At 49.7% G+C, this 26,761-nt stretch overlaps 2 protein-coding genes across 4 annotated transcripts in view; one reads left to right on the plus strand and one right to left on the minus strand.

Annotated features, from left to right (window-relative positions):
* The window catches only part of LOC120394448 (C-type lectin domain family 2 member B-like), a 1,239,960-nt gene that overhangs the window by 917,739 nt on the left and 295,460 nt on the right, over window positions 1-26,761 (plus strand). The window lies entirely within an intron of this gene.
* Window positions 3,721-16,877, minus strand: LOC120394455 (C-type lectin domain family 2 member D-like). Its single transcript, XM_039518692.1, has 6 exons — window positions 15,380-16,877; window positions 10,443-10,661; window positions 9,082-9,198; window positions 5,276-5,457; window positions 4,482-4,585; window positions 3,721-4,269 (listed from the first exon to the last, which is right to left on the minus strand). The coding sequence occupies exons 2-6, from the start codon at window positions 10,519-10,521 to the stop codon at window positions 4,152-4,154; spliced, it is 600 nt and encodes a 199-aa protein (XP_039374626.1). The 5' UTR covers window positions 10,522-10,661; window positions 15,380-16,877; the 3' UTR covers window positions 3,721-4,151.

The following is a 26,761-nucleotide window of genomic DNA, read 5'->3' on the forward strand; positions in this document are numbered from 1 at the left end:
TTTTCGGCATTCGCTTTCATTGCCTGGGGTCTTGCACTGGAGATCAGACAAGCGGGGCAGGACAGCAGAATCCGTGTAGCAGCCAGGCCTGGTAAGCCGTAAACTTTAGGCTGCTTAACAGTTAATGGATAGCAGTGCCCTCCTGCTGCAGGCAATCTGGAAAACATAAAGTCTGACCCTGTTCCAGCCCCTCGCGGCTGTCCCCGGGAAAGATCCCTGTATGCTTTCCCTCTGCAGCCTCCACAACATGGCTGTTAAACGACGGTCATTGTTATGCAAAGGAAAAGTCAAGCATTCCCAATAGTAACATTACAGTAATTCCCCTAATTAGATGCAGCAGTCGCCGAGCGAGATCACCCTGAGGCGGGTCACTAGGAGAGACAGAGAGCGCATGCTGCGTGAATCCCTGCACAGACCAGGGCCCTATGCTGCCATGCTGGTCGAGGCAATGCTCCCACTGTACCTCAGGATGGCCTGGCGCGGAAGAGTGTGCTTCCACGGAGCACCCAATAAGGCACCTCTCCCCAGGAACCTCCTGCGGAGGCTTTTCGAGTACCTCTACGAGAGCTTCGTGGAATTGTCCCAAGAGGATTTCTGTTCTATCCCTATATGTATTGACCTTCTTTTTATATAGTTTTTATTCCTGTTTTTTAAAAAATAAATGTTTACATGTTTATAGCACTTACCGACTGATCCTTCCCCTGATTCAGAGTCCGGGTTAACGGCTGGGGAGGGTTGGTAGGGGATCTCTGTGAGGGTGATGAAGAGATCCTGGCTGTCGGGGAAAGCAGTATTGTAAGCGCTGTCGCCTGCCTCGTCCTCCATAAACCCTTCCTCATCTTCACCATCCGCGAACATCGCCGAGAAACTGCTCGTCGACACTATCCCATCCTCAGAGTCCATGGTCACTGGTGGGGCAGTGGTGGCAGACCCACCGAGAATGGCATGCAGTGCCTCGTAGAAGCGGCATGTCTGGGGCTGGGCTCCGGAGCGTCCGTTTGCCGCTTTGATTTTTTGGTAGCCTTGTCTCAGGTCCTTGATTTTCACGCGGCACTGCATTGCATCCCGGCTGTATCCTCTGAGTGCCATGGCTTTGGAGACCTTCTCATAGGTCTTTGCATTCTGTTTTTTGGAGCGCAGCTCCGAAAGCACAGACTCATCGCCCCACACAGCGATCAGATCCAAGACTTCCCGGTCAGTCCATGCTGGGGCCCTCTTTCTACTCTGAGATTGCATGGACTCCTCTGCTGGAGAGCTCTGCATCGCTGCCAGTGCTGCTGAGCTCGCCCCGATGTCCAACCAGGAATTGAGATTCAAAATGGCCAGACAGAAAAAGGAATTCAAATTTTCCCGGGGCTTTTCCTGTGTGGCTGATCAGAACATCTGAGCTTGGACTGCTGTCCAGAGCGTCAACACAGTGGTGCACTGTGGGATAGCTCCCGGAGCTACTAAGGTTGATAGCCATGTCGAATTTAGCGCTACTCCCCTCGTCGGGGTGGAGTACCGAATTCGAACTAAAGAGCCCTCTAGGTCGAACTAATTAGCTTCCTGGTGTGGACGGTTGCACGGTTAAATCGAATTAACGCTGCTAAATTCGACAAACTCCTAGTGTAGACCAGGCCTAAAATAATAATAAAAAAATTCAGGCTAGTGTTGGTGTCACTAGGCCTAAGTAAATCAAAGTTGTGACTGTAGGCCTGAGTGAACCAAAGTTCTTCCATGCTGTGAACTTTAACCAGCCTAAGATGCTAATAAACAGCAAGCAAAATGTGTAACTGTCAGCTGTCTCAGCTTGCAGCTGCAGGATAGCTTGAAACAGCAAAAAGCGGCAGTAAGACCGGGGGGGAGAAGGGGGAGAAAAGTCTACATGCGCCTGGGCCGACAAGGCCAAAGATAAGCATGCGAATGGGAACTTTCTAACACGCTAAAATGTAATGTTTAAAGTAACTGCTGTTGGGAAAGGAGGGGTGAGGGGGAAAACAAAACAAAAGGCTTACACAAACAGCTTAAGGTATAAATGCTGGGACCCCGCCTGCGCGCGGGTGTGCAGGATCTGAGAATGCTTTTTCTCCCTGGCACCTTATTTGGGCTCAAATAAACTTGGTTTGCTTCTCCACCCTGGTGTGTTAATTAGTGCGACGCACACCGGGCAACGAACCCCGCTGTTGCTCCTCCTCGGGCCCTTTGAGCCGGCAACACTAGGGTCACAAGGGGACTGGAGGAGGAGACGACAGCAGCTAACCAGAGCCAAGTGGTTAGTGCACCAGGTTTGAATCCCAGTTCTGGAACAGTGCGAAGCAAGCTTACACAGTTCAGACACCTTTGAGAACCTAAAATGTGGCAGAGAAGGCACCTAACTCAAGTAGCAACAATCTACCATTTGGAATAATTAGGATTTGTTTAATTAGCAGCCTGGACATTCTAGCCCTGCACATTTTTGCACTGCGGTTCCTAATAAAAGACACATAGGAAAGTCAGTGCCTTACAGAAAGCTATCCCTGATGTGCAGTCTGCGGGTGTGAAAATTGGCACTCAGTGAACAGGCACAGCACAAAAGTTAAAATAAAATAAAGGGTGGCAAGCTGTCTCTAGGGCCACATTTTCACATTAAAGAGGCTCCGAGGCCCAGATTCAGTGGCTGGGTTTGCAAGAAGACACCCACAGTCTGTATCTCACAGGTGTGACATTCTGTATCTCAGGGGCACCCCCTGCACCCCCATGCTCATCCTTATGATTGTCTGGTATCCAATGCAAAGTTTGTCATGTCGGGTGTCTTCAGCAGGTTCTTGATGCACTGAGCATTGTTGTTACAGTGATGTTATAGGTTATAATTTCATGTATATAGTTATGAGGCTAAAAATGTGTCCTCGTGGCTTAAAACAGGCCCAGGCAAAACTCTCCAGGAGCAGAGAGGCAGTTCACACCTCATCAGGGCACGTATGGGAAAACCCAGTCCAGCCTCACAGGAACAAAGGACACTGGCCTAGGCAGCAACAAAAGGATCTGTTGGACTCTCCAGTGAGTCACCCCCCTTCCCTTGGTCAGTCAGGAACTATGAGGAGGTAATGCCCACCTGACCCTGCGGGGGGGGGGAAGGGGGCGGCATAAAGCCAAGAGGGAAGAAAGAACATGATAAAAGGGAAAGACATTTGCCAGGCTCTTCCTCTCTCTTCCACCTCCAGACAACACCACCAAGCAACTGAAGCGCTGATCAAAAGGGATGAGCCTGGCTGAAGAGCAACCAGCCAGCCTGTGGTGAGAAGCATCTAAGTTTGTAAGGGCATTGAAAGTGCTAAGATCAGCTTAGAATGCATTTTGCTTTTATTTCATTTGACGAAATCCAACTTCTTGTGCTTTGATTTATAACAACCTAAAACCTATCTTTGTAGTTAATAAATCTGTTTGTTCTACCTGAAGCAGTGCGTTTGGTTTGAAGCATGTCAGAGACGCCCCTTGGGATAACAAGCCTGGTACAATCCTGAGAGGGGACATGATAGCAGTTTTCAGGTATCTAAAAGGGTGTCATCAGGAGGAGGGAGAAAACTTGTTCACCTTAGCCTCTAAGGATAGAACAAGAAGCAATGGGCTTACACTGCAGCAAGGGAGGTTTAGGTTGGACATTAGGAAAAAGTTCCTAACTGTCAGGGTGGTTAAATGCTGGAATAAATTGCCTAGGGAGGTTGTGGAATCTCCATCTCTGGAGATATTTAAGAGCAGGTTAGATAAATGTCTATCCGGGATGGTCTAGACAGTATTTGGTCAGGCCACGAGGGCAGGGGACTGGACTCTATGACCTCTCGAGGTCCCTTCCAATCCTAGAATCTAAGAATCTATGAATATCAATTGTTTTGTTAAATTGACAAACTCATATACGCTTGCAGTGTCTAGCAGGCATAACTGGACACTGCAAGACAGAGGTTCCTAGGGTTGTGTCTGGGACTGGAGATATTGGCTAGTGTCATTCGGTTGCACAATCCAAGCACTAGGGTAACTGACAACTAGGACTGGACAAACACCCTGGAGGCAGACTAAGAAACAAGAACTAGACTGTAGCGTGTAGGGCCATGGAGGGGATGAGAATCAGCCTTTGCCACATCTGGTCTCCAATTCCCTTGAGGTTTCAAGTCCCCTCCCACTACACACTCCTCTTCCTACATAGGGGCATCAGGTCTACTGCAGAGCTGTTTCCTCTGTGTGCTGCAGCTGGAGCTGCTGGCTCTGAGGTCTTCGTCCAGGTACGCACAGTCTGCTCCTCCGTGTATTTGAAACCTGTAACCCAGAAGCAATTGGAACTAGAGTCAGCATGTACCAGGCACAGACCAGGGGTGACACCCCAAGTCAGGGAGGGGAGCTGCGCACTCAGCCCCTCTGGATCCCCCTCCCTGCACCAGCCCCAGGCCCCACTCCCGTCAGGGGGGGACGTTAAAGCAGCCAGTGGGGCATTTCCATCCCCTCTGACCAACGCAGAGAAAAAGACTCACCGATGGTCAAACTCGGTCCCGTTGACCCACTTCCAGACCTGGCCTGTGTCCTTCCGGAGGCCGATCCAGTGGTCCAGTTTGCCTTTGTATGGCAGCAGGGAACCCTTAGAAACCCAATAAAAGCATCAGCTGTGTTAGGCCCTGACTCTGCTGCTCCCAACCTTGGGCTGCAGGGGATTTCTAGAGGCCTCTTCCATGGTTACTGGGTGAAGGGATCAGATAAGTATTAACCCTTCACCCTCCCCAGCCTCTTTTTTGGGGCTGTGGCACCTACTGCGTGTAGCAGGAATTGAGCTGCAAGGTCGCTGTCTGCCCAGCAGCCCCTTCTCAGAGCACAGCAGGGCCAGGAGGGAGAGGGAGCTTCAGGGGGAGGGCAGACACTGGAGCAGGGCACTTGAGGGAAGCAGGCACACAACAGGCCTCACCTTCAGCTGGATTCCCCCCGCCCCACCCCCGCCAGAACCCTGTGGCTGGGCTGAGCTGAGGGGGCAGGGGGGGACGTTCTCACCCTCTCCAGCCCCAGGCAGCCCATTGGCCAGGAGCTGACTGAGCCGGCCCAGCTCTGCATAGGACGAGTCTCCCACCTGGGCTCTGGCAGATGCAGGGTCGAGGGGCTGGAGCCCCAGGTCCAGCCAGGATTCAGCTGCCAGAACCGCACTGACTCTGGCTGCCCAGCCTGGGAGGCACCCGGGCTCCTCTCTGCCCTACAGGGGCTGAGCCCAGCCTGACTCCAGCCCTGTCAGTGGTGCCAGCGATCGCTGGGCTTGGCACAAAGCATCTAACTGGCTTCTCACCAGCTCCTGCGGACTCTCAATCCCGGCCAGGGAGGCAGCGTGTGACGAGCAGAAGCTCTGGCTGTAGGTCCAGTTCCCTTCGGCCTTAGAAAAATAGTAACATTTCCCTTGGATCCGGATCCAGCCATCCGGGCACCAGGAGGCAGCAGGGGGGAATTGAGAAGAGCGCTTAGATTTTTCCACTAAAAAAATAAAAGAGAGAGAGCGAGAACACCCAGGGTGAGAGATTGTCCCTTCTCTAGTCCCTGTGGAGAACAAGCAGCAACAGAAACACAGCAATTGCCAGACTGGATCAGACTAGTGGGGTAGGCGGCTGATCTGAGAGCAGTCAGCAGTACCTGCTTCAGAGGGAGGGCAATACACCCCCTAGTGGGCAGTGGTGGGGTAACCTGCCCCAGAGAACATTTCCCCCAAATGCAGTTAGCAGGTGGCTAGGCCCCAAAGCAGGAAGGTTCATATTTAGGGAGACCAGATGTCCCGATTTTATAGGGACAGTCCTAATTTTGGGGGCTTTTTTTGTATAGGCACCTATTACCCCTCACCCCATCCCAATTTTATACACTTGCTATCTGGTCACATGATTCATATTCCTTCAGTTTGTATCTTGATTCAGAGAGAATAACCTGCCCGGAGGGGTCAGGAGGACACTTCTCTCCGTCAGTGGCTGGCTCACGGCCTGAAGCAGGAGAGTTCATATCCCCTAGACACTGAACCCTCTCCAGGATAACTCTGGATGGCCTCATTATCCACATCAAGGGCCAGTCCTTTTATGAATCCTGCTGCGCTCAGTAATATCTTGTGGCAGCGATTTACCTTGGGCACAAGGCTGCTAGTTGCATATTATTTAATGCAACAGGAGACAGAGAAATAAGTCAATCAATTACACGGAATGGCCACTAGGGGGAACCAGACACCAATGAGTGGGAGTGACCTGCTGGATTTTCTTGCTCCCAAAGACCATTTCAATCTTAAATCTACTGGAATTCTTTGAGGGTCAACAAGTATGTGAACAAGAGGGATCCAGTGGATATAGTGTACTTAGATTTTCAGAAAGCCCTTGACAAGGTCCCTCACCAAAGGCTGTCATGGGATAAGAGGGAAGGTTCTCTCATGGATCAGTAACCAGTTAAAAAGATAGGAAACAAAGGGTAGGTATAAATGGTCAGTTTTCAGAATGGAGAGAAGTAAATAGTGGTATTCCCAGAACTGTTTAATATATTCATCAATGATTTGGAAAAAGGGGTAAACAGTGAGGTGGCAAAATTTGCAGATGATACAAAATTACTCAAGATTAGGGTGACCAGATAGCAACTGTGAAAAAATGGGACAGGGGTAGTGGGGTAATAGGCGCCTATATAAGAAAAAATCCCAAAAGCAGGACTGTCCCTTTAAAAACGGGACATCTGGTCACTCTACTCAAGATAGTTAAGCCCAAATCTGACTGCGCAGAGTTACAAAGGGATCTCACAAAACTGGGTGACTAGGCAACAAAATGGCAGATGAAATTCAGTGTTGATAAATTCAAAGTAATGCACATTAGAAAACATAATCCTAACGATACATATACAATGATTGGATCTAAATGAGCTGTTACCATTCAAGAAAGATTTTGGAGTCATTGTGGATAGTTCTCTGAAAACATCCACTCAATGTGCAGCGGCAGTCAAAAAAGCTAACTATGTTGGGAATCATTAGGAAAGGGATAGCTAATAAGACAGAAAATATCATATTGCCTCTATAAATCCATGGTACGCCCACATCTTGACTACTGTGTGCAGATCTGGTTGTCCCATCTCAAAAAAAAATATATTGGAACTGAAAAAGGTACAGAAAAGGGCAACAAAAATGATTAAAGGTATAGAACAATTTCCATATGAGGAGAGATTAAGACGACTGGGACTTTTCAGCTTGGAAAAGAGACGATTAAGGGGAGGGATATGATAGAGGTCTATAAAATCATTACAGGTATGGAGAAAATAAATAAGAAAGTGTTATTTACTCCAGCTCATAACACAAGAACTAGGGGTCAACAAATGAAATTAATAGGCAGCAGGTTTAAAACAAATAATAAGGAAGTATTTCTTCACAGAATGTGTGGTCAGCCTGTGGAACTCTTTGCCAGGGGATGTTGTGAAGGCCAAGACACTAATAGGGTTCAAAAAAGAATTAGGTAAGTTTATGGAGGACAGGTCCACCAATGGCTATTAGCCAGGATGGGCAGGGATGGTGTCCCTAGCCTCTGTTTGCCAGAAGCTGGGAATGGGCGACAGGGGATGGATCACTCAGTGATTGCCTGTTCTGTTCATTCCCTCTGGGGGACCTGGCACTGGCCACTGTGGGAAGACAGGACAGTGGACTAGGTGGACCTTTGGTCTGACCCAGTATGACCATTCTTATGTTGATTCAGGTTTTTTCCTCCAGGTAAAGAATACTCTTGGGGGAATCCTGTGCCACTGCCTGCACACAGAATTCTTCAATTCCCTGCGGAAAAATGACTGTGTGGTAGGGAAAAAAGGGAAGCTGCAAGAGCGGTCACGTGCCCCTCCCCAGCAGCGCGGGTGTGTTATTTTGGGCACACAGAGCAGAAGGCAGAGAGGGAAATTGTCAGGAGGGCTGAAGAGGACTGGAGACGCCCCAGCTGGAGGCTCCTACCCTGTGTTGGGCTCAGCTCTTTTTCCCCTGCAAAGAGCTGCCAGGACTGGGTCAGACCTGTCCCAGAAACCGCCCCCAGCTGCAGGAAGCTCTGCACCCCCCATGCTTACTGCCCCCCTTGCTCCTCAGCTGTGGGGGGAGGGGTCACTGTACATGTAGCTGCTCCCCTGTCTGCCCAACCCCTGTGCATCCAGACTCCTCCCACATCCAGACCACTCCTGCTGAGCCTCACCGCCCCCCAACCCGAATCCTCCCACCAAGACCCCCGCACCCAGGACCCCCACTCTGCTGAGCCCCACCCCTCCTGACTCTGGACCCCCCACACCTTCACCCCACTGAGCCCTAACCAGCTGCACCTGGACCCCCATCCCGCCAGCCCCACTCCTCCAGCAACCGGACAACCCTGCTAAGCCCCCCACACCAAGCCCCGATCACCTTTACCAGGACAGACACCCCCAGAGTCCCATTGCCCCTGCACCCAGAACACCCCCAATGAGCCTCTGTGCATCCAGCTCCCCCCCCACACACACACAGACCCCCCCGCACCCAGACTGACCCACACAGAACCCTCTCACCCCACACCTGGATCCCCCACATTAGGTCACTCCACACTTGAATCCTGCCAGGCTGAGCCTTCTGTCCCCACCTGGTGCACCTGACACAGAGGGGCAGGGCCCCAGGGTGTTTCTGGGGCAGGCCGGGCCCTTGCACTGTGTCAGACAGAGGGCGACTGGAACCAGGGTCTCTCACATCCAAGGGGGTGCCCTAACCACTGGGCCAGGGTTAAGCCGGGGGGTCTCCTTGCTGAAAACCTGTTTCACAGAGGCTGGCAGCCTAAGCACACCTGCCAGATCCCGCCCCACGGGTACGACAGGCCTCTGGGTGCTGAGAGCCAAGCAGCAGCACACGCCCAGAGGCAGAACATGAAGCACTGAGGGAACTTCTACAGCAAAAGTGTCGTCCCCAGCTGAGCTCAGGCGCCCCCAGGTTCAGTGGCAGCCGGGCAGGGGGTTGGCAGATCACAGGGTGCCTGAAACTGGGACTTCGGCCCTTCAGTGCCCTTTGTGGAACTGGGCCACGGTGCCTTGGCTCCCCTGCCACAAAGTGGGGACAAGGACACATCCCTGCCTCACGGGGCTGTGAGGAGAACTTACCTCCCAAAGTTGCTGCCAAAGCAATGATGATCACCACCAAGACCCCGACAATGGCAATGAATGCAGCTCGGTCTTTAGATAAAGCAGCTTTCCTGAAGTTGCCGTTAGCTGGATCATCTGGAAGATAAAAACCTGCTAATGTTCCTGGGGCTACGGAGACCAGAATTATTTGCCATCAGGCTCCGATCCGACACACACCAGATATTTATTTTGTCTTAAATGGTTCTGTCCTTGCTCTGGACACAAATATTAACCTGAATTCCCATCCAGACTGCGAAGGAGAATATCACTCCCCAAATCACCACTGTGTGGTTAATTAGTTCAATTAATCCCCAGAAAAGACCCTGCAGATATCAGAGGGTGGAGGATGATCAAGGGCCTGGAGAATTAATGACAAGTGTTTGAAAAGCCTGGGATTGTTCGCCATGGAAAGGAGATGACTGAGAGGGGACAGGATAAACAGTCTATGATTAAGTTGGTCTCCTAGAGCCTGCGAGAACCCTGCTGCAGCCTGCCTGGCCTCTACTCCCCTCTCTCCTTCAGCTCCCTCTTCCTCTTCAAATAGCCCAGGCCTATGGTGGGGCAGGGCCAGCTTGATTACACCTGTGCCAGATGTGGCCTCTTGCCTGTCCCTTAAAGGGGTAGTTATCCCCTTCCCGATGTTCTCCTTGTCTCATAACACAAGAACACGGGGATATTCAATGAGATTAAAAGGTGGGAAAGGAACTATTTTTTCCAGCCAATGTATAATTAGACTGTGGAACTCACTGCCACAGGAAATTGGTAAAAATAATTTAAGAAAGTTAAAAAGAGGATAGAGCATTTATATGATTAACATGAATATCCAGAGTTGTCATAATTAACAACCAAAGGTTGGCAGGAAATTAGGAAGAGCTTCCTCCATCCCAGGAAGAGTAAATCCAGGAACCCCCCACTAGAGTTCAGTCTTAGCAAATCCTCTTCCCTAGTGCCCAGAGCCACATCTGAGGGCATGATAAATTTACTGGCACAGCACAAATGAATGTGCTGTGGCCACAGGCAGCTACACCTGCTCCTTGCCATGCACGGAGGCAGGGCTCTGCGTGTGTTACAAGTGCAAACACCTCAACTCACACACTGGAAGGACAAACAACCAGAAGGCAAGAGCAGTGACAGGAGTGACCCAGGGAGATGTGAGCCAAACGTTTTCAAGCGGATAGAACACGCACAGTCCTAAAAACCATACGTGCAACTGCCACACAAGAGAGCACGTGCAGCACAAACTGAGTCCATTGGAGCAATACAGCCTCTGCTGCATGGGGCGGGGGAGCAGAGGCAGCATCTCTCTCCAGCCTGTTCCTAGGCAGGGAAGCTCCAGTTACCTGGTTTTCCTCCATTCTCCACGTCTATGGAGCTGTTAAGAGGCTGTTCAGGGGGATCTGCTTCTGCTCCCTCCAGCATCTCTCCTCTCAGGGAGGCAGCGGTGGGTGCTGGACTCTGATCAACTTGAAGCCAGCTGCAAGAAATGGCTCTACACAGCTGTGGCAGAGTCAGTTCCAGCCAGTGCAGTGTCCCTGGCTTTGGCTCCTCTCCCAGCCGACCTAGAATGTGAAATGACACAGTCAGGACAGCATAAGGGTCAGTGGGTTTGTTTGTGGTGCCCCATCCTCCATTCATCAGAACAAAAGTCCAGAGCACGAATAGTGCAGTAACCAACTCCCTCCTGTGTCATCAGGCCCCTCACTGAAGATTCCCCATTTCCTCTCACTCCTCAATTGGGAGTTTGGCAGGAGAGGGGCACACGGACGCTGAGTGTGGGGTGCGGGCAGGGATGTGCACACGCCGTGTGTCTGGAGTGTCTGGGCACTCAGTGCAGAACTGCACTGGCACTGGCAACTCTGGGAAGTTGGAGGGGGGCGAGTTTGAGATGCAGCTTTGGGAGGGGCACAGACACAGCACCTTGGAAGGGCTCTAAGGGACACAGTCTCCCCCATCCCCCAAGTTGGATAAAAATCAGTGGTTTAAAATTTGATTTTTTTTCTTTAAATAAATACTGTCTTAAAATAATGACAATCTATGTTAAGGCCTAAACCTACTATAATTCATTAAAATCATTTACGTTAAATGAAAAAGAATAATATTGAAGTAGAACATGTTTGCTGGTGAAGTCTTGAAGAAAGTCAGGCCACTGAACTGGTGCCAGTCACTGGCTAAGCACCGGTGACAGTTTGTTAAAGCAGCTTTGGACAGCAGTAGCCTCTTGCGCAGGTACAGAGAGACCATGCTCTTCATTTCAGTTTATTCAAAGTTAAGAAACCGATTGGGAGCTGAAAAAGCAGCAAAGCTTGTTTTGCTCTTCCAATCTATGGATGAAAACTAGGTGTGAGAAGGGGAGCTTTAGAGCCGTGGTTCTCAACCCGCAGGCCAATCAGCACACGGCTGCAGCTCATGTGACATCCTCAGGGCCCTACAGGTAGTATTGGATGCGGCCCACAATGGTACATAGGTTCAGAACCACTGCTCGAAAGTCTTAACGAACATGGAGCGGGAGCCACAAAGGACGCAGGCATTGCCCCACAGCTCCTAGCTTGTAGGTGGATAGAAAATCCAAGAAACACCACTGTGATCCACAAAGCTGATTTAGGCTCACAGGCTCCTATCAAATGAATGGGGAGCCAACACGTTAGCTGGGGAACCACCTAAGCCAACCAATGGGAGATGCTGACCAGTGGGGTGTGTCCTAACCTCTGCCCCTCTCTCAGCGATAGGCACCTAGATCCACACCACAGGGAGGCTACTGACCACAAAAGCCAGAGAAAGAGGAGATGCCACATTATAACGTCTAGTCCAGTGGTTAGGTCACCACATGAGACGTCCAGATGAGTCACACGAGGCAGCAGCGTGTATCCTCAAAAGCTAAAACAGACACCTAGAGAACTTTTACTCACATAAATTTAGTGCCAAACAGGGCCGGCTCCAGGCACCAGCTTATCAAGCAGGTACTTGGGGCGGCAACTCCGGAGCTGGGCGGCACTTTCAGGTATTCGGTGGCAAGTCCCTCACTGCTGCTCGGAGCGAAGGACCTCCCGCTGAATTGCCGCATATCACGATCGCGGCTCTTTTTTTTTTTTCTTTTTTTTGGCTGCTTGGGGCAGCAAAACCCCTGGAGCCGGCCCTGGTGCCAAGTGAGTTTAGGGGCCTATCGGGTTCGTCTGAAGTTTTGTGAATTGCAGAGGAGCCAAAACTGGGATTTAGGCATCTCAGTACTTTTGCTGATCCCACCCATGGTGACTAAAAACAATCAGTTCAATTCACTAACTACAAGTATCAGCAGCTAAGATCCTTGGTCTTGGCCAGGATACATGACTTTACCTAATCAGTTTTAAACACAAAGCATGTTTTGATAACTGTTATCCAGCATATTTAAGGTATTTTTATTTAAAAATTTTAAATGCTGAATTTTCAAATGTAATTGAATTCTGATTTCCATCCAAATAAAGCTTAACCAAAAAATCAGCCTCCCTTTAGGAAAAGTGACTAAACAGTAAAAATGCCAAACTAGATGAAAACTGGCAGTTTAAGTGGAGGCACCTGCTTGCTGCTTTAAATCATGCTGAACAATTTATCCCTCCCACCCATATACTGACAGCTCTGAGGGGTGGGGATCTGGATGGGGGGGTGGGTCACTTCCCCCCTGCACCGACACCACTGGAAGCGGGCCGGGGGGGGGCGCTGCATAGGGCTTGGAGGGGCATCAGCCCCACCCTGCACTGGCAGCTCTAGGGGCCAGGGACAGGAGAGGGCTCTGCATGGGGAGGGCGGGGGGGTTGGGCAGGGTGGCACATTATGTTTGGGCACCTGGTTACATAGCCCCCCCCCCGGGCTAGATCTGGACGTGCTGCCCCGGGCTGAGCTCCCCACGACTGCAGCGCAGGTTGCTGGGCCGGGCCCGTGTTCCTCTGCGGGCTGCTCGGGGCGGTTCCCCTCCCGCACCCAGGGCCGTCATTGCTCTGGACATCCCGGTGCCCTGCGCAGAACCTACTTCTGCTTTTCTCCTCCTCTGCTGCCTCCCTCTCCCCCACTGCCTCCGTGATGTGTGGGGGCAACAGCCCCACCCCCCTCCAGCCAGCACGTCCCTGACCCGGCTTGGAGACGCGCCGCCCGGCCCTCACCTGAGACCCGATCCGGAAGCCAAAGGCCGGGCAGACCTGCGCAGTACAACAACTGCCTGCGCGCGCAGCCCCCAAGGAAGTGACCCGCCCCAAAGCAAGGCCAGAACCCTACCACCCCTTTTCTGATTGGCTGGGCTCTGACGTGGAGCCCATCAGCACTCATAGGCGGACCCCACACCTAGGAAGGATGGTCCCGCTCTCGCTTCCTACCAGGGAGAACCTGACCCGGGGGACAAGCCGGGGCCCGCACTGCGGGGTGCAGAACCCGCCTTCCCCGCCCCCAGCCCGCTGTCTGTGCGCGCTGGGGAAAGGAGGCAGGTTGGAAAACGATCCCAGCTACACAGAGCTAATGATGCGGGGGGGTAAATGGGCTGTTACCGCTCAGGAAAGATTTTGGAGTCACTGAGGGATGTTTTCAAAGAACTAACTACACTGTGCAGCGGCGTCAAAACAGCTAACAGCCTGTTAGGAACCATTAGGAATGGGATAGAGATTTTCTGTCTTCTTATCATAATGCCACTATACAAATCCAGGGCTCCCCCACACCTTCTGTACTGCATGCAATTCTGGTAGCTCCATCTCACATGGAGAGACTGAGAAAGGTCCAGGTGCAGTAGTGCCCAACCACAGATTAATAATAGGAATATACCAATCTCCTAGAATGGGAAGGGACCTTGACAGGTCATCAAGTCCAGCCCCCTGTCTTCACTAGCAGGACCAATTTTTGCTCCAGATCCCTAAGTAGCCCCCTCAAGGATTGAACTCACAACCCTGGGTTTAGCAGGCCAATGCTCAAACCACTGAGCTATCCCTCTCCCCTGTAACAAGAGCAACACTCAACACTGACACCCCCCATCCAAATAACAGAACAAAACTGAAACATGCCAACCAACCAGTTCAAAAAGAAAGAATGCGGGAGACTCCGTGAAGCCCATAAGGGCTTCACAATTTCTATTGATTTTACATGGGAGGCACCAGATCCTATGATGGGGGCCAAACCTTCCTTTTCAAAAAAGCCTTTCCACCATTACAAGAACGACACTCAGACCATTAACCCCTCCATCTGCCATACTGCCGCCCAACTTCAAAAAGACCCTGACACAAGCCAGCCAACCAGCCCCCAAACCCTGAACACCTTACTCCAAGCAGAGCTTTTACCCCATAAAAGGAGGACGTGCCAGAGACTCCATGAAGACCACATAGATACCACAGCGAAGAGTGTCAGTAGAGAACACTACCCAGCCCCGGAGTTGGTGCCTATACAAGGAGCCGCATATTAACTTCTGAAGAGCCATATGCGGCTCTGGAGCCACAGGTTGGCCACCCCTGGACTAACCTATAGGAGACGGACATGCCAACATTAGTAAGGTGAGGAAATACGAATAAGGAAAAGAGGAAAAAAAACCTACTGAATGTGCATCAAACATAAGGGCGTCCGTGTATCATATTATAAAAGTGGCATCCCAGCCTAGGGGCAGTAGGAGAAGGAGATGTCGCCCTTGGGAGGTGCCCGAATGATGGCCACTGATGATGAGGGCAAAGGATGATGGTCATGAGGAAGACGATGGCTAATATTTCAGGTTGTTCTACAAGAGATGGTGTGAATATATGGGCTCTCTATAATACCTCTATCTACCTTACTGAGTTGGGGTGTTTGTGACTGTGCTAAATGCATTAAAAAACTATTTGTAAATTGAGAAGAGTTCCTGTACTGTAAGTGTCGCAACTGTGCACCTTGGGGTTCCCAACTATACAATAATTTTAATAATACTGGGCCTGATCTTGGGACAAGAACCTGTCGGCCCTCAAAGTGATGACTGGGGATTCTTAAGTTATCTGTCTATCTATTGGGCTACAATGGAGGACACTCAGATGTTGTGGGGGATGGGAGGCAATACAAACCCCTAAAACAGAACCATGCACGACAGATGCTAGTCACACCACTAGAGCACTGGACAGCACTCAGATACCACAGGGATGGTGTGTTATAAACCTGAATAATCACATATGAAATCAGAGCTTTGTGCTACAAATAGCTTTAGGTAACAAAAATCACCACCACCACCTTCTGAAGCAGCATAAAACTGCATCAAAAACTCCAAACAGCCACAAGTTACCAAAGAATGGGTTCTGTAAGAGGCCCTTACCTGGCCTGGCATCCAGTGAGTCTGTTCCTCAGTTTAACTTGGGCCATGCCTCAGTTTTCCGTCAGCAGTTGGGTAGAAAATCCAGTGTAGCTCTCCACAGTCACCATGCCAACAAGTGTCCTCCCTCCTCTTCCAGGGTAAGCGAGAATCAAAACAAAACAACACAAGCCCTTCGCCCTTCCTGGGCCACAGTCCTCTTCCCAGCATCGCCCCTTGGGTGCAGAGTTCACAGAAGTCCACAATTCCCATTCCAGGGTCTTCATGCCACCTTTCCCCCCCAAGATGCAGGGGAGCGAAGGGGGCAAGGAGATGGTGTGGGGCTGGTGTCCTTATTTGGATGGGGGCGGAGGAACTGGGCCTACTGCACGCTTCCCCTCTTGCTACATGCAGGGTCCTTTACTGGAATGATCTTCATAGGGGACCTCCACAGCAGCAGGTTTGGGGGCTAACACCCCTTTGAGATGCATGGTGCAACTCCCCCCCTATTTCAGAGAATGGTCTCAGGCTCTCTGCAGACTCAGGCAGATGTTTCTGCGTTGCTTACATTCAAGTCACAGTTCCAATCTTTTCTTCTCAAGGACTCAAATCTTTAACAACAAATAAAAACAAACAAAACCATTCTTTGGTAATCACATGACTCCAGGAGCCAGGGCTCTAGTCAGGGCTGATAATGGTTATGCCTTAATCTGACCCTGATCAATCTCATTCAAACAGAGTCACTCCTGAGCTCTCATTACTTGGACAGATGCATGGTTATAACCATGACAAGTTGATAACTTTTTCCTTGCCAGGGCCCCCTACCCTGTCCTAGCTGGGACCCCACTCTCAATTAGGGAGGTACGAATGCAGCTGTTTGACACCCATTCACAACCCTCTCAGGCTGAGAACACTTGAACTGTAAAACCAGCTGTAGCTTCCCATCGTGCTCTCAGCTACTCACGGAGAGAGAAGCCCACAGCCAGAGAACCTCTTTCCAACTGGAGGGTCCCTCTCCATCTACTAGGCTCACTGCTGGGATCAAACTAAAACACCCCTCCAGATTTTGGGTTAGGCACCTAAATACCTTTGAGGATCTAGGCCTTGCTCCCTCCCAGCTCTGGGAAGTCAACAAACTCAGGAGCATCTGAGAACAGGGGAACTGTCCTGATTTTTGGGTCTTTTTCTTATATAGGCTCCTATTACCCCCCACCCCCTGTCCTGATTTTTCACATCCCCCTCCTTAATCAAGACCAGAAATGTGTTTTGTGCGACTCCCAGCAGTTCCAAGGACTTTGCAAACATTAATGGATTAGCAATTCTTTGCTTTTATACAGAACCAATTATCCAAGGATCGCAAGGTGCTTTGGGTGAGCATGCTTACACCCATTTCACAGAGGATGAAATTAAGGCAGAGGCACAAACGAACACCCTGCCATGTTCACACAGTCAGTAGCAGCACTAGGAACAGAACCCAGGCATCCTGACTCACTCCTCTATTTTAACCATTAGACAGCTTTCTCCCAGGGCTGGGTTTAAAATGGGTGCTCTGACCACTAGACTTCACTCCCCCACATCTGGGTAAAGAACTCAGGCATCCTGAAGACCCGCCTTCTTTTAGGCTATGGCTACACAGTGCACCTTACGGCACCGCAGCCGCAGTGCCGTGTAGCTGTACTTTATCACCAGGAGCGAGCTCTCCCGGCGATAAAACAAAACCACCCTGAACGATAAAGCGCTGTCAATACTGGCGCTTTTCAGCGCTAAAACTTTTGTCAGCTGGACGGGGTGGGGGGTGTTCACACCGCTGAGTGACAAAAGTGTTAGCACTGAAATTGCCAGTATAGACACTGCTTTATTGTTCCCCACTGCAACATACAAACCAGCAACCACTTCAGTAGAAACCAAATTCTCTGTTTGCTCTCAGGATCCTGGTGGGCACTTTACCCTGCACCTGGGGAAGAGAGAGAGAGAAACACACTGCTCCTGCCGGCTTATCTTCCCCACACCCCTCATCCCAAGGGAAACTGAATTTGAAAGGGATTGTCCTCTTCAGAAAGCTAAATCCCTATGAAAAAAAGGCGTTGAGCAGGGATGTTTTTGCCACTAGTAGGGCTGTGTCTACACTGTCACTTTCAGCACTAAAACTTTTGTCGTTCAGGGGTGAAAGCTATTGGGGTGGGGGTGGGGGTTATCGCCAGGAGAGCTCTCCCCCACTGACGCGGGGACGGGGATGTGCAGCGGGGAGGGAGTTTCGTGCTTAGCAGGTTCCTCCCAATGCAAACCCTTGGGACAGGGAGTTTGGGGTCGCTGCTGCTGGGTGATTTCCAGGCTGGTTTCTCCACACTGCACCACAGCCTGGATTTTCAGACCGGCCCAGCACCCATTACAGGGGCCAGGGTGTGAAAAGAGCTCAGCTCCCCTTGCAAATAACAGAGTGGAGACGTGCCTCAGCCAAACACCAGTTACTGGGCACCAGAGGGGACTTGCTCTCTGGTCCCTCAGGGAGAACTCCCATTGGATTGTGCTTTGTGTCTTGTTCCCCTTCATCTCAACTGAATCACCCAGATTCTGTCCCTAAGGGTCTGGGAGTGGGAGCTGCTGGGGGAGCAGTCAGTCATTTGTGGCTTTCAGCCAGCCCTGAACTGACTAGATCTGTAACAACAAGGCCCCATGTGGAATCCACCCAAGGATGCTTTTCACTGCCAGCAAATCTGACTGATTGTGTAAAACAGGAAACTAACCCAACTACTGATGGAGCGGGGGCAGGGCAGCCACATTTCCTAACACCCTGTAGAAAATATCTGAAGATTTCTGACAAAGCAGCTCTGAACCAACCCTGCTGGAAGCGGGTCCTTGCTGTGCCACTTGCTCTGCAGTCACCCCAGGTGCAGCTCATTTGCCACTGGGTTATTATAGCCACTATTCCTGGGGGAATGAGAGAGGAACCCATGCTGGGTGGGAGGTTCCTTGGGGTGTAGAGGAGATCTGGAGAGTCAGGGAGGGCAGCCCAGACCCATAAACTTCCCAAGAAAACAGAGTCCATCGATTCTGTTGCTCCAGTGTCTGTACTCAGGGCCGGGTCCAGGCCCCAGCCCAGCAAGCATCTGCTTGGGGCGGCCAATGATGAGGGGCGGCACGTCTGGGTCTTCAGAGGCAATTCGGCGGCCAATCCCTCACTCCCTCTCGGAGCGAAGGACCTGCCGCCGAATTGTCGCCGAAGACTGAAGCGGCAGCGGTAGAGCTGACCGCGATGGTGGCTTTTTTTTTTCTTTTTCTTTTTTGCTGCTTGAGGCAGCAAAAACCCTGGAGCTGACCCTGTTTACATACCCCTTATTTTGTAAACCAGTGGATTAGAAAGACAAAAAAGCAAAGCGCCTGTTAGCAAAGCAGCCTCTGTGAGACAGTGGATCAGAGATAAGAAGGCTGCTTCTTTCCCAAACTTTTTAACAAACAAGTTAAAGTTACATTGAAAAGACAAACCTAAGACACACCCCTTTTGTATGTGTTGTAATAATAATAATAATAATAATAAAAAAAAGCAGGCACAAGCACCCTAGGCTTAAAACCCCAGGTTTTTAGTAACAGACGGTTTATATACCCTTTATTTTGTAAACCAGTGGATCAGAGAGAAGTTTGTTTCTTTCCCCACTTTTTAACAAAGAGAGGTGAAAGGCTTGGAAAGGAATAAACAGTTAAAAAGACAAGCCTACCTGAAGACCGAAACCTTCATTTAGTCCCTTAGGCATAGCTGTTTCAATAACATGTAAGTCCACAGAAACAACCCAGGCTTAAAAACACAGAAAGCCAGTTTATAAAAGTTTTCTCCTAGGTTTTAGCCTAGCACTGGTCATTTTTTTTAGTAAGGACAGCAGGCTTTTGCAGCAAAGCAGCTGTCAGCAAAAACTGCGTCTGTGAGTCAGTGGATCACAGAGAAGGAGTTTGCTTCTTTACCTGCTTTTTAACAAACACATGTTAAAGTTACATTAAGTTTTGCAAAGGGATAATGACTTGAAAAGACAAACCTAAGACACATCCCTTTTGTATGTGTTGTAATAAAAAAAAGAGCAGGCAGAAGCACCCTAGGCTTAAACCCCCAGGTTTTTAGTAACAGACAGTTTATATTCCCTTTATTTTGTATACCACTGGATTAGAGAGAAGAAGATTGCTTCTTCCCCCACTTTTTAACAAAGAGAGGTGAAAGTCTTGGAAAGAAACAAACACTTCATTCATGCCTAAATGAAGACACAGTCTTTTGGTATAGGTGTTTTAATAATAACAATAATAATAATAAAAAAAAGGCAGGACAAAAAAAAGTCTAGGGTTATACAAGTAATGTATAGTGACAAAAAAAGTTTTCCCCCCTAGGTTTCAGACTAGCACTGGTTATTTTTTAGTAAAAACTGTGAAGCTGCAGCAAAGCCCTGCTCTGCTCTTATCTAAACAACCAGGACCCTGTAAGAAAGCTGAACACCACATACTATAAACCATTTTAAAATGTGTTTTTTGAAGTAATGTCTAAACCCCCCTCTTTTTAACAGGAATAAACACATGAAATAACAAACCTACCTGAAGACACATTCCTTTATTTGTAGGGGTGTTTCAATTAAAAAAAAAGCATGCAGAAGCACCCCAGACCTAAACACACAAAACTCTTACTAAGAAAAAGTTTCCCCTCAAGGTTTTTAGTGAGAACCACTTGAAACAGCCTTTTGAAGGTAGTGGATTAGAAAAGAAGAAGACCCCTCTGAAAAACAGGCTACCTGAAGACATTTTTTTTTATTTAGCCCCCTTGGCATAGGTGTTTCATTAAAATGTAAAAGAGCAGGCAGAAGCACCCCAGGTTTTTAGTAACAGACAGTTTATATACCCTTTATTTTGTTAACCATTGGATTAGAGAGAAGAAGTTTGTTTCTTTCCCACCTTTTAACAAAGAGAGGTGAAAGGCTTGGAAAGGAATAAACAGTTGAAAAGACAAGCCTACCTGAAGACCCATAACCTTCATTTAGCCCCTTAGGCATAGGTGTTTCAGTAACATGTAAGTCCGCAGAAACAACTCAGGCTTAAAAACACAGAAAGCCTGTTTATAAAAGTTTTCCCCTAGGTTTAGGCTAGCACTGGTCATTCTTTTAGTAAGGACAGCAGGCTTTTGCAGCAAAGCAGCTGTGAGCAAAAACAGCCTCTGTAAGCCAGTGGATCAAAGAAGGCTGCTTCTTTTCCTGCTTTTTAACACATACAAGTGAAAGTTATATTAAGTTTTGTAGAGGAATAAACACTTTAAAAGACAAGCCTATATGAAGACAGAGCCCTTTATTTAACATTTTTACATGTGTTTTAATTAAAAAAAGAGCACGCAGAAAACACGCCAGAGTGAAAACCACAGAACCTTAGTAACAGCTAGTTTATATCCCCCTTAGTTTGTAATCTAGTGGATGAGAGAAGTTTATTTTCCTCCCCATATATTTGAAGCATTATGTTTTTGTAAAGTTCATTATGAAAAACCAGTATTGCCCGAGCTGTAACAAAACAAGGCCCCTCTTAGGGATATTTTGTAGAAGTTTAGTGAACTAAAAAGGCTTAAGATACTAGCCTGTTCTTTTTAAAATAGTGTTTTTAAAGTACCAAAACAACAACTGGGTAAGAATATGAAAACTGGCAATTGAGGGGAGTTTAAATATGTGTTTTAATAAAAAACCCAAGCTTGCTTTTTAAAGTTTGGATTTATACAAAAAACACAAGAAAAAATAACTTATGTAAAAAAAGTTAGCTGTTTTTTACCAGAGATATGGAGCCTTCCTCACCCCCGTTCCCCACATACACTTTTCTCCCCCCATCCTTCCCCCTTTTTTCCCCTGCAGTCACTGGGGAAAAAGCCATGCAAGCTTGGGTGAATTGACTTCCTTTATCATTGTGGCTTGTGATAGGTGGGATCTGAGTTACTACAGAGAATTCTTTCCTGGGTGCTGGCTGGTGAGACTTGCCCACATGCTCAGGGTTTAGCTGATCGCCATATTTGGGGTCGGGAAGGAATTTTCCTCCAGGGCAGATTGGCAGAAGCCCTGGGGTTTTTTTGCCTTCCTCTGCAGCATGGGGCACGGGTCACTTGCTGGAAGGTTCTCTGCGCCTTGAAGTCTTTAAACCATGATCTGAGGACTTCAGTGGCTCAGAGACAGGTTTGATACAGCGGTGGGTGGGTGAGATTCTGTGGCCTGCGTTGTGCAGGAGGTCAGACTAGATGATCATAATGGTCCCTTCTGACCTTAAAGTCTATGATAACTCTTTTAGTGAAACAGTTTTGTAGGCAGCCTGTCTGTGGCCTGGTCTACACTAGGACTTTAATTCGAATTTAGCAGCGTTAATTTGAATTAACCGTGCACCTGTCCACACCAGGAAGCCATTTAATTCGACATAGAGGGCTCTTTAGTTTGAATTCTGTACTCCTCCCCGACGAGGGGAGTAGCGCTAAATTCGACATGGCTATGTCGAATTAGGCTAGGTGTGGATGCAAATCGAACTTAGTAGCTCCGGGAGCTATCCCACACTGCACCACTCTGTTGACACTCTGGACAGCAGTCTGAGCTTCGATGTTCTGACCAGCCACACAGGAAAAGCCCCGGGAAAATTTGAATTCCTTTTCCTGTCTGGACAGTTTGAATCTCATTTCGTGGCTGGACATTGGGGCTAGCTCAGCAGCACCGGCAGCAATGCAGAGCTCTCCAGCAGAGGAGTTCATGTAATCTCTGAATAGAAAGAGGGACCCAGCATAGACTGACCGGGAAGTCTTGGATCTGATCGGTGTGTGTGGCGAGGAGTCTGTGCTTTTGGAGCTGCGCTCCAAAAAACGGAATGCAAAGACCTACGAGAAGGTCTCCAAAGCCATGAGAGACAGAGGATACAGCCGGGATGCAACGCAGCGCCGCGTGAAAATCAAGGACCCCAGACAAGGCTACCAAAAAATCAAAGCGGCAAACGTATGCTACGGAGCCTGCCACCACTGCCCCACCAGTGACCATGGACTCTGACGATGGGACAGTGTCGACGGACAGTTCCTCGGCGATGTTCACGGACGGGGAAGATGAGGAAGGGTTTGTGGAGGACGAGGCAGGCGACAGCGCTTACAACGCTGGTTTCCCCGACAGCCAGGATCTCTTCATCACCTTCACAGAGATCCCCTACCAACCCTCCCCGGCCATTAACCCGGACCCTGAATCAGGGGAAGGAGCAGTCGGTAAGTGCTTTAAACATGTAAACTTTTATTCTTAATATAACAGGAAGCTGAAGTATGTGAAAAGGAGGTCTCTATATATATGGGGATAGAACAGAAATCCTCCTGGGAGATCTCCACGAAGCTCTCCTGGAGGTAATCGAAAAGCCTCCGCAGGAGGTTCCTGGGAGAGCTGCCTTATTGGGTGCTCCGTGGTAGCACACTTTTCCGCGCCAGGCTTTCATGAGGTACTCAGGGAGCATTGCCTCCCCGAGCACGGCTGCATAGGGCCCTGGTTTGTGCTGGCTTTCACACAGCATGCGCTCTCTATCTCCTTCAGTGACCGTCCTCAGGGTGATCTCGCTCGGAGATTCCTGCATCTAATTAGGGGAATTACTGTAATGTTACGCCTGGTCCAAAGTATTTTTAAAAAATCTCCGGACAGACGGCGTAGCAGAGACTCAGCACGCTGCTGCGTGACAAGCGTAACGGAAAGCCAAAGAATCAAATGGACGCTCATGGAGGGAGGGGGGACTGAGGACGCAAGGTATCCCACAGTTCCTGCAGTCTCCGAAAAGCATTTGCATTCTTGGCTGATCTCCCAATACCTGTACGGTCAAACACATTGTCCGCGGCGGTTCAGGGCATAGCTCGTCAATGTACCCCCCTACCACACCCTCAGAAGGAAAAGGAAAAAAAATCGTCTCTTGACTCTTTTAAATGTCACCCTATGTGTACTGAATGCTGCTGGTAGACACGATGCTGCGGCACTGTACTGTACCATCCTCCCCCCGCCCCCTATGGGTGGCTGATGGTGCAATATGACTGATATCCGTCGTCATCATCATCATCATCATCAGCAGCAGCAGCAGCAGCCTTGCTGTAGATGGTGTAGTGCAATACAACTGGTACCTGTCCTCGTCATCAGCCCATAAGTAGACGGCCTGCTAACCGTCTTCATCATAGCAACAGGGGGCTGAGCTCCATCAGCCCCCGCCCTTCATTTGTAAAGAAAAGATTCTGGACTGCCTGGACTGTCATAGCAGCAGGATGCTGTTTTCCTCTCCCACACACTACTTAATGTTGTCCTGTCTGAACAATCATAGCAGCTGGAGGCTGCCTTCCCCTTATTTCATTTCAGTAACAAGTCACTGTTTCTTATTCCTGCATTCTGTATTACTTCAGCACACAAATCAGGGGACACTGCAACGGTAGCCCGGGAAGGCTGGGGGAGGAGGGAAGCAACAGGTGGGGTTGTTGCAGGAGCACCCCCTGTGAATGGCATGCAGCTCATCATTCCTGAATAATCTGACACGGAGCGGCTGTGCTCTCTGAAACACTGGATCGCTACTACACTAGCCCCATATTCTATGCAGGAATTACTCTATTTTTAGATACCATAAAGAAGGGATTGACTCGGGGAGTCATTCCCAGTTTTGTCTTTTGCGCCCCCGGCTGATCTCAGCCAGGGGCACCTATGACAGCAGCAGAAGGTATAATGCAATACAACTGGTAACCATCATCACCTTGCCAATTTACAATGGCATGGTACAGTATGGCTGATAACCATCTCTGCTGTCATGCAAAGGCAAATGAATGCTGCTGTGTAGCGCTGCTGAATCGCCTCTGTCCGCGGCATCTAGTACACATACGGTGACAGTGACAAAAGGCAAAACATGCTCCATGGCTGCCACGCTATGGCGTATGCCAGGGCAATCCAGGAAAACGGGCTCGAAATGATTGTCTGGCGTTGCTTTCCCAGAGGAAGGAATGACTGACGACATTTACCCAGAACCACCCGCGACAATGATATTTGCACCATCAGGCACTGGGATCTCAACCCAGAAGTGCAAGGGTCGGGGGACACTGCGATGGGGTAGAACAGGGGCAGAGTTTATGCTTTCAGGATTGCCTGCTGTAGGAGTGCGGACGAGATAGGTGCTGTGCATGGTGGTGTTCACAGACACAGACTAGACTGTGTTCATTGTTCGCAAAAATGTATCTTTGCAAGGAATTCACTCCCTGTTTCCCATCACACAGCTTCGACTGTCTCCAGACCTGCCACAGCATCCCCCTCACAAAGGCTGGCAAAGATTAGGCGGCAAAAGAAAAAGACACGGGACGAGATGATCGCTGAAGTTATGGGGTGCTCCCGAGCCGAGGCGGACCAGCAGAGCCAGTGGAGGGAGACCCTCTCTCTGTATCAGCGCTCACACAATGAACGGGAGGAGAGGTGGCGTGAGGAAGACAAGCAGGCGACTCAAACGCTGCTTGGACTAATGAGGGAGCAAACGGACACGCTCCGGCGCCTTGTGGATGTTCTGCAGGACCGCAGCCAGGGGGACAGAGCCCCCCCGCAGTGTATCTGCAACCGCCCTCCCCTGCCACAAAGTCCCATACCTCCCGTCACCCAAAGTAACCAGAAGGAGTGGCGCCAGGGGCCGTGAAAACTGTCACTGCACCCCAGCAGATTGCTCAATTACCCAAAAGCTCTCATACTCTAATTTTTGAGAATTCTTTCCCTTCCTGACTCACCCAGGCCCCAATCCCAGTTTCATCCCCTGACTGTCTGGTTAATTATTAAAAATACTTTGCTGTTAATTACTGTTTCCGTCATGCTTTTTTACACAACGCTGTGTTTGAAGGGGTGGGGGGGGAATGGGGTAGGGTATTGCATAGGACAGTCACCTTTAGCAGGGTACAGAGACGGGGGCAGGATCAGCAGCAGGTCACACACACAGTGCAGTCAGTAGGCACCGTGGTCGGTATGGGAGGTGGTTTGCAGGTTCTGTGTGGGTGGGGGGGGTACGTGACTTTGTAGCGGGGGAGGGGAGTTACAGATCTCATGCAACGGTCCCTGTCCTGGACCACAGAGCCACGCAGCAGAGGAATCTGTATCCGTCCTACCCCACCGCAAGGCCACATAGACCCCGCACACAGAGTCCCAAAAAGGAGGGATGGCAGGCTCCGTTGAAACAACCAGTCCGGCACTGCGGACCGCTCTGGGAGCAGGAGCCTGTCATTCCTCGAGTTTAGAGGCGGTCTTTACATCACCGCACACCCTACCCAGCACAGTCTGCATCCCAGTTTCAACCCTTTAACGCAAAGTCATCAATAAAGAAACCTTTGTAAAGTCACAGTGGAACAAGTGTTTTATTTTTAAACATGTGTTGGAAGTAGGGGAAGCGGGGTGGACGGGGTATGTAACTGCAGATGCTAGTCAACAGTAACTTGGTAAAGAAACAGGGGCAGGTTCAGCTTCTCTGTAAAGAAACTGAACAGTCACAGGTCACGCTGCTCGCTGGTACTTGAAGAGTTCCTTGTCGCTGTGCAAGGCGCCTGCACAGAGCTTCACGAGCCAGGGAATTAGTGGGTAGGCTGGGTCCCCGAGGATAACTATAGGCATCTGCACATCCCCAAGAGTTATTTTGTGGTCCAGGAAGAAACTACCTTCCTGCAGGCGTGTAAACAGACCAGAGTTCCTGAAAACACGCGCGTCATGAACCTTGTCCGGCCACCCGACATTGATGTTGGTAAAACGTCCCCCATGGTCCACCAGTGCTCGCAGCACCATTGAAAAGTAGCCCGATTTCTCAGCAGCTGACTGTGGAAGAGGTGGACGATAAGGTGCGAGGAGTTGACAACGGCCATAACTGCAGCGGGCTCCGTGCTCGCAGTGCTGTGGTGCCAGCGCTGTCACTGAGCAGAAAAGTGCACGAACAGATTGCCCGCAGGCGCTTTCGGGGAGGGCGTGATTGACGGTTCAATGATGACAGTTACCCAAAACCACCCTCGACACATTTTTTCCCCCAGCATGCATTGGGGGAAATCCCAGAATTCCAATGGGCAGCGGGGAGTGCGGGAACTGTGGGATAGCTTCCCACAGTGCATCGCTTCCAAAGTCGACGGTGGCTCCGTTACTGTGGACTCACACAGTCAAATTAGTGTATTTAGTGTGGATACACAAATTCGACTTCATAAGGTCAATTCCACAAATTCGACTTAAGTTGATTCGAAATAGTCTTGTAGTGTAGACATACCCTGTGTAAGTTGTTATGCTTTAGCATGGGCAAGTGTTTATTGTTTGAAAACAGTTTTCCACTTTATGAGGTATTATCTCCCCCCATCTTACGGTATTAACAAAAACAAGCTAAAAGATACATTGTAGCAAGGACTGCAAAGCAATAGTTACAATATTGTAG

The sequence above is a fragment of the Mauremys reevesii genome, unplaced genomic scaffold, assembly GCF_016161935.1.
Source record: "Mauremys reevesii isolate NIE-2019 unplaced genomic scaffold, ASM1616193v1 Contig6, whole genome shotgun sequence".
NCBI lineage: Eukaryota > Metazoa > Chordata > Testudines > Geoemydidae > Mauremys > Mauremys reevesii.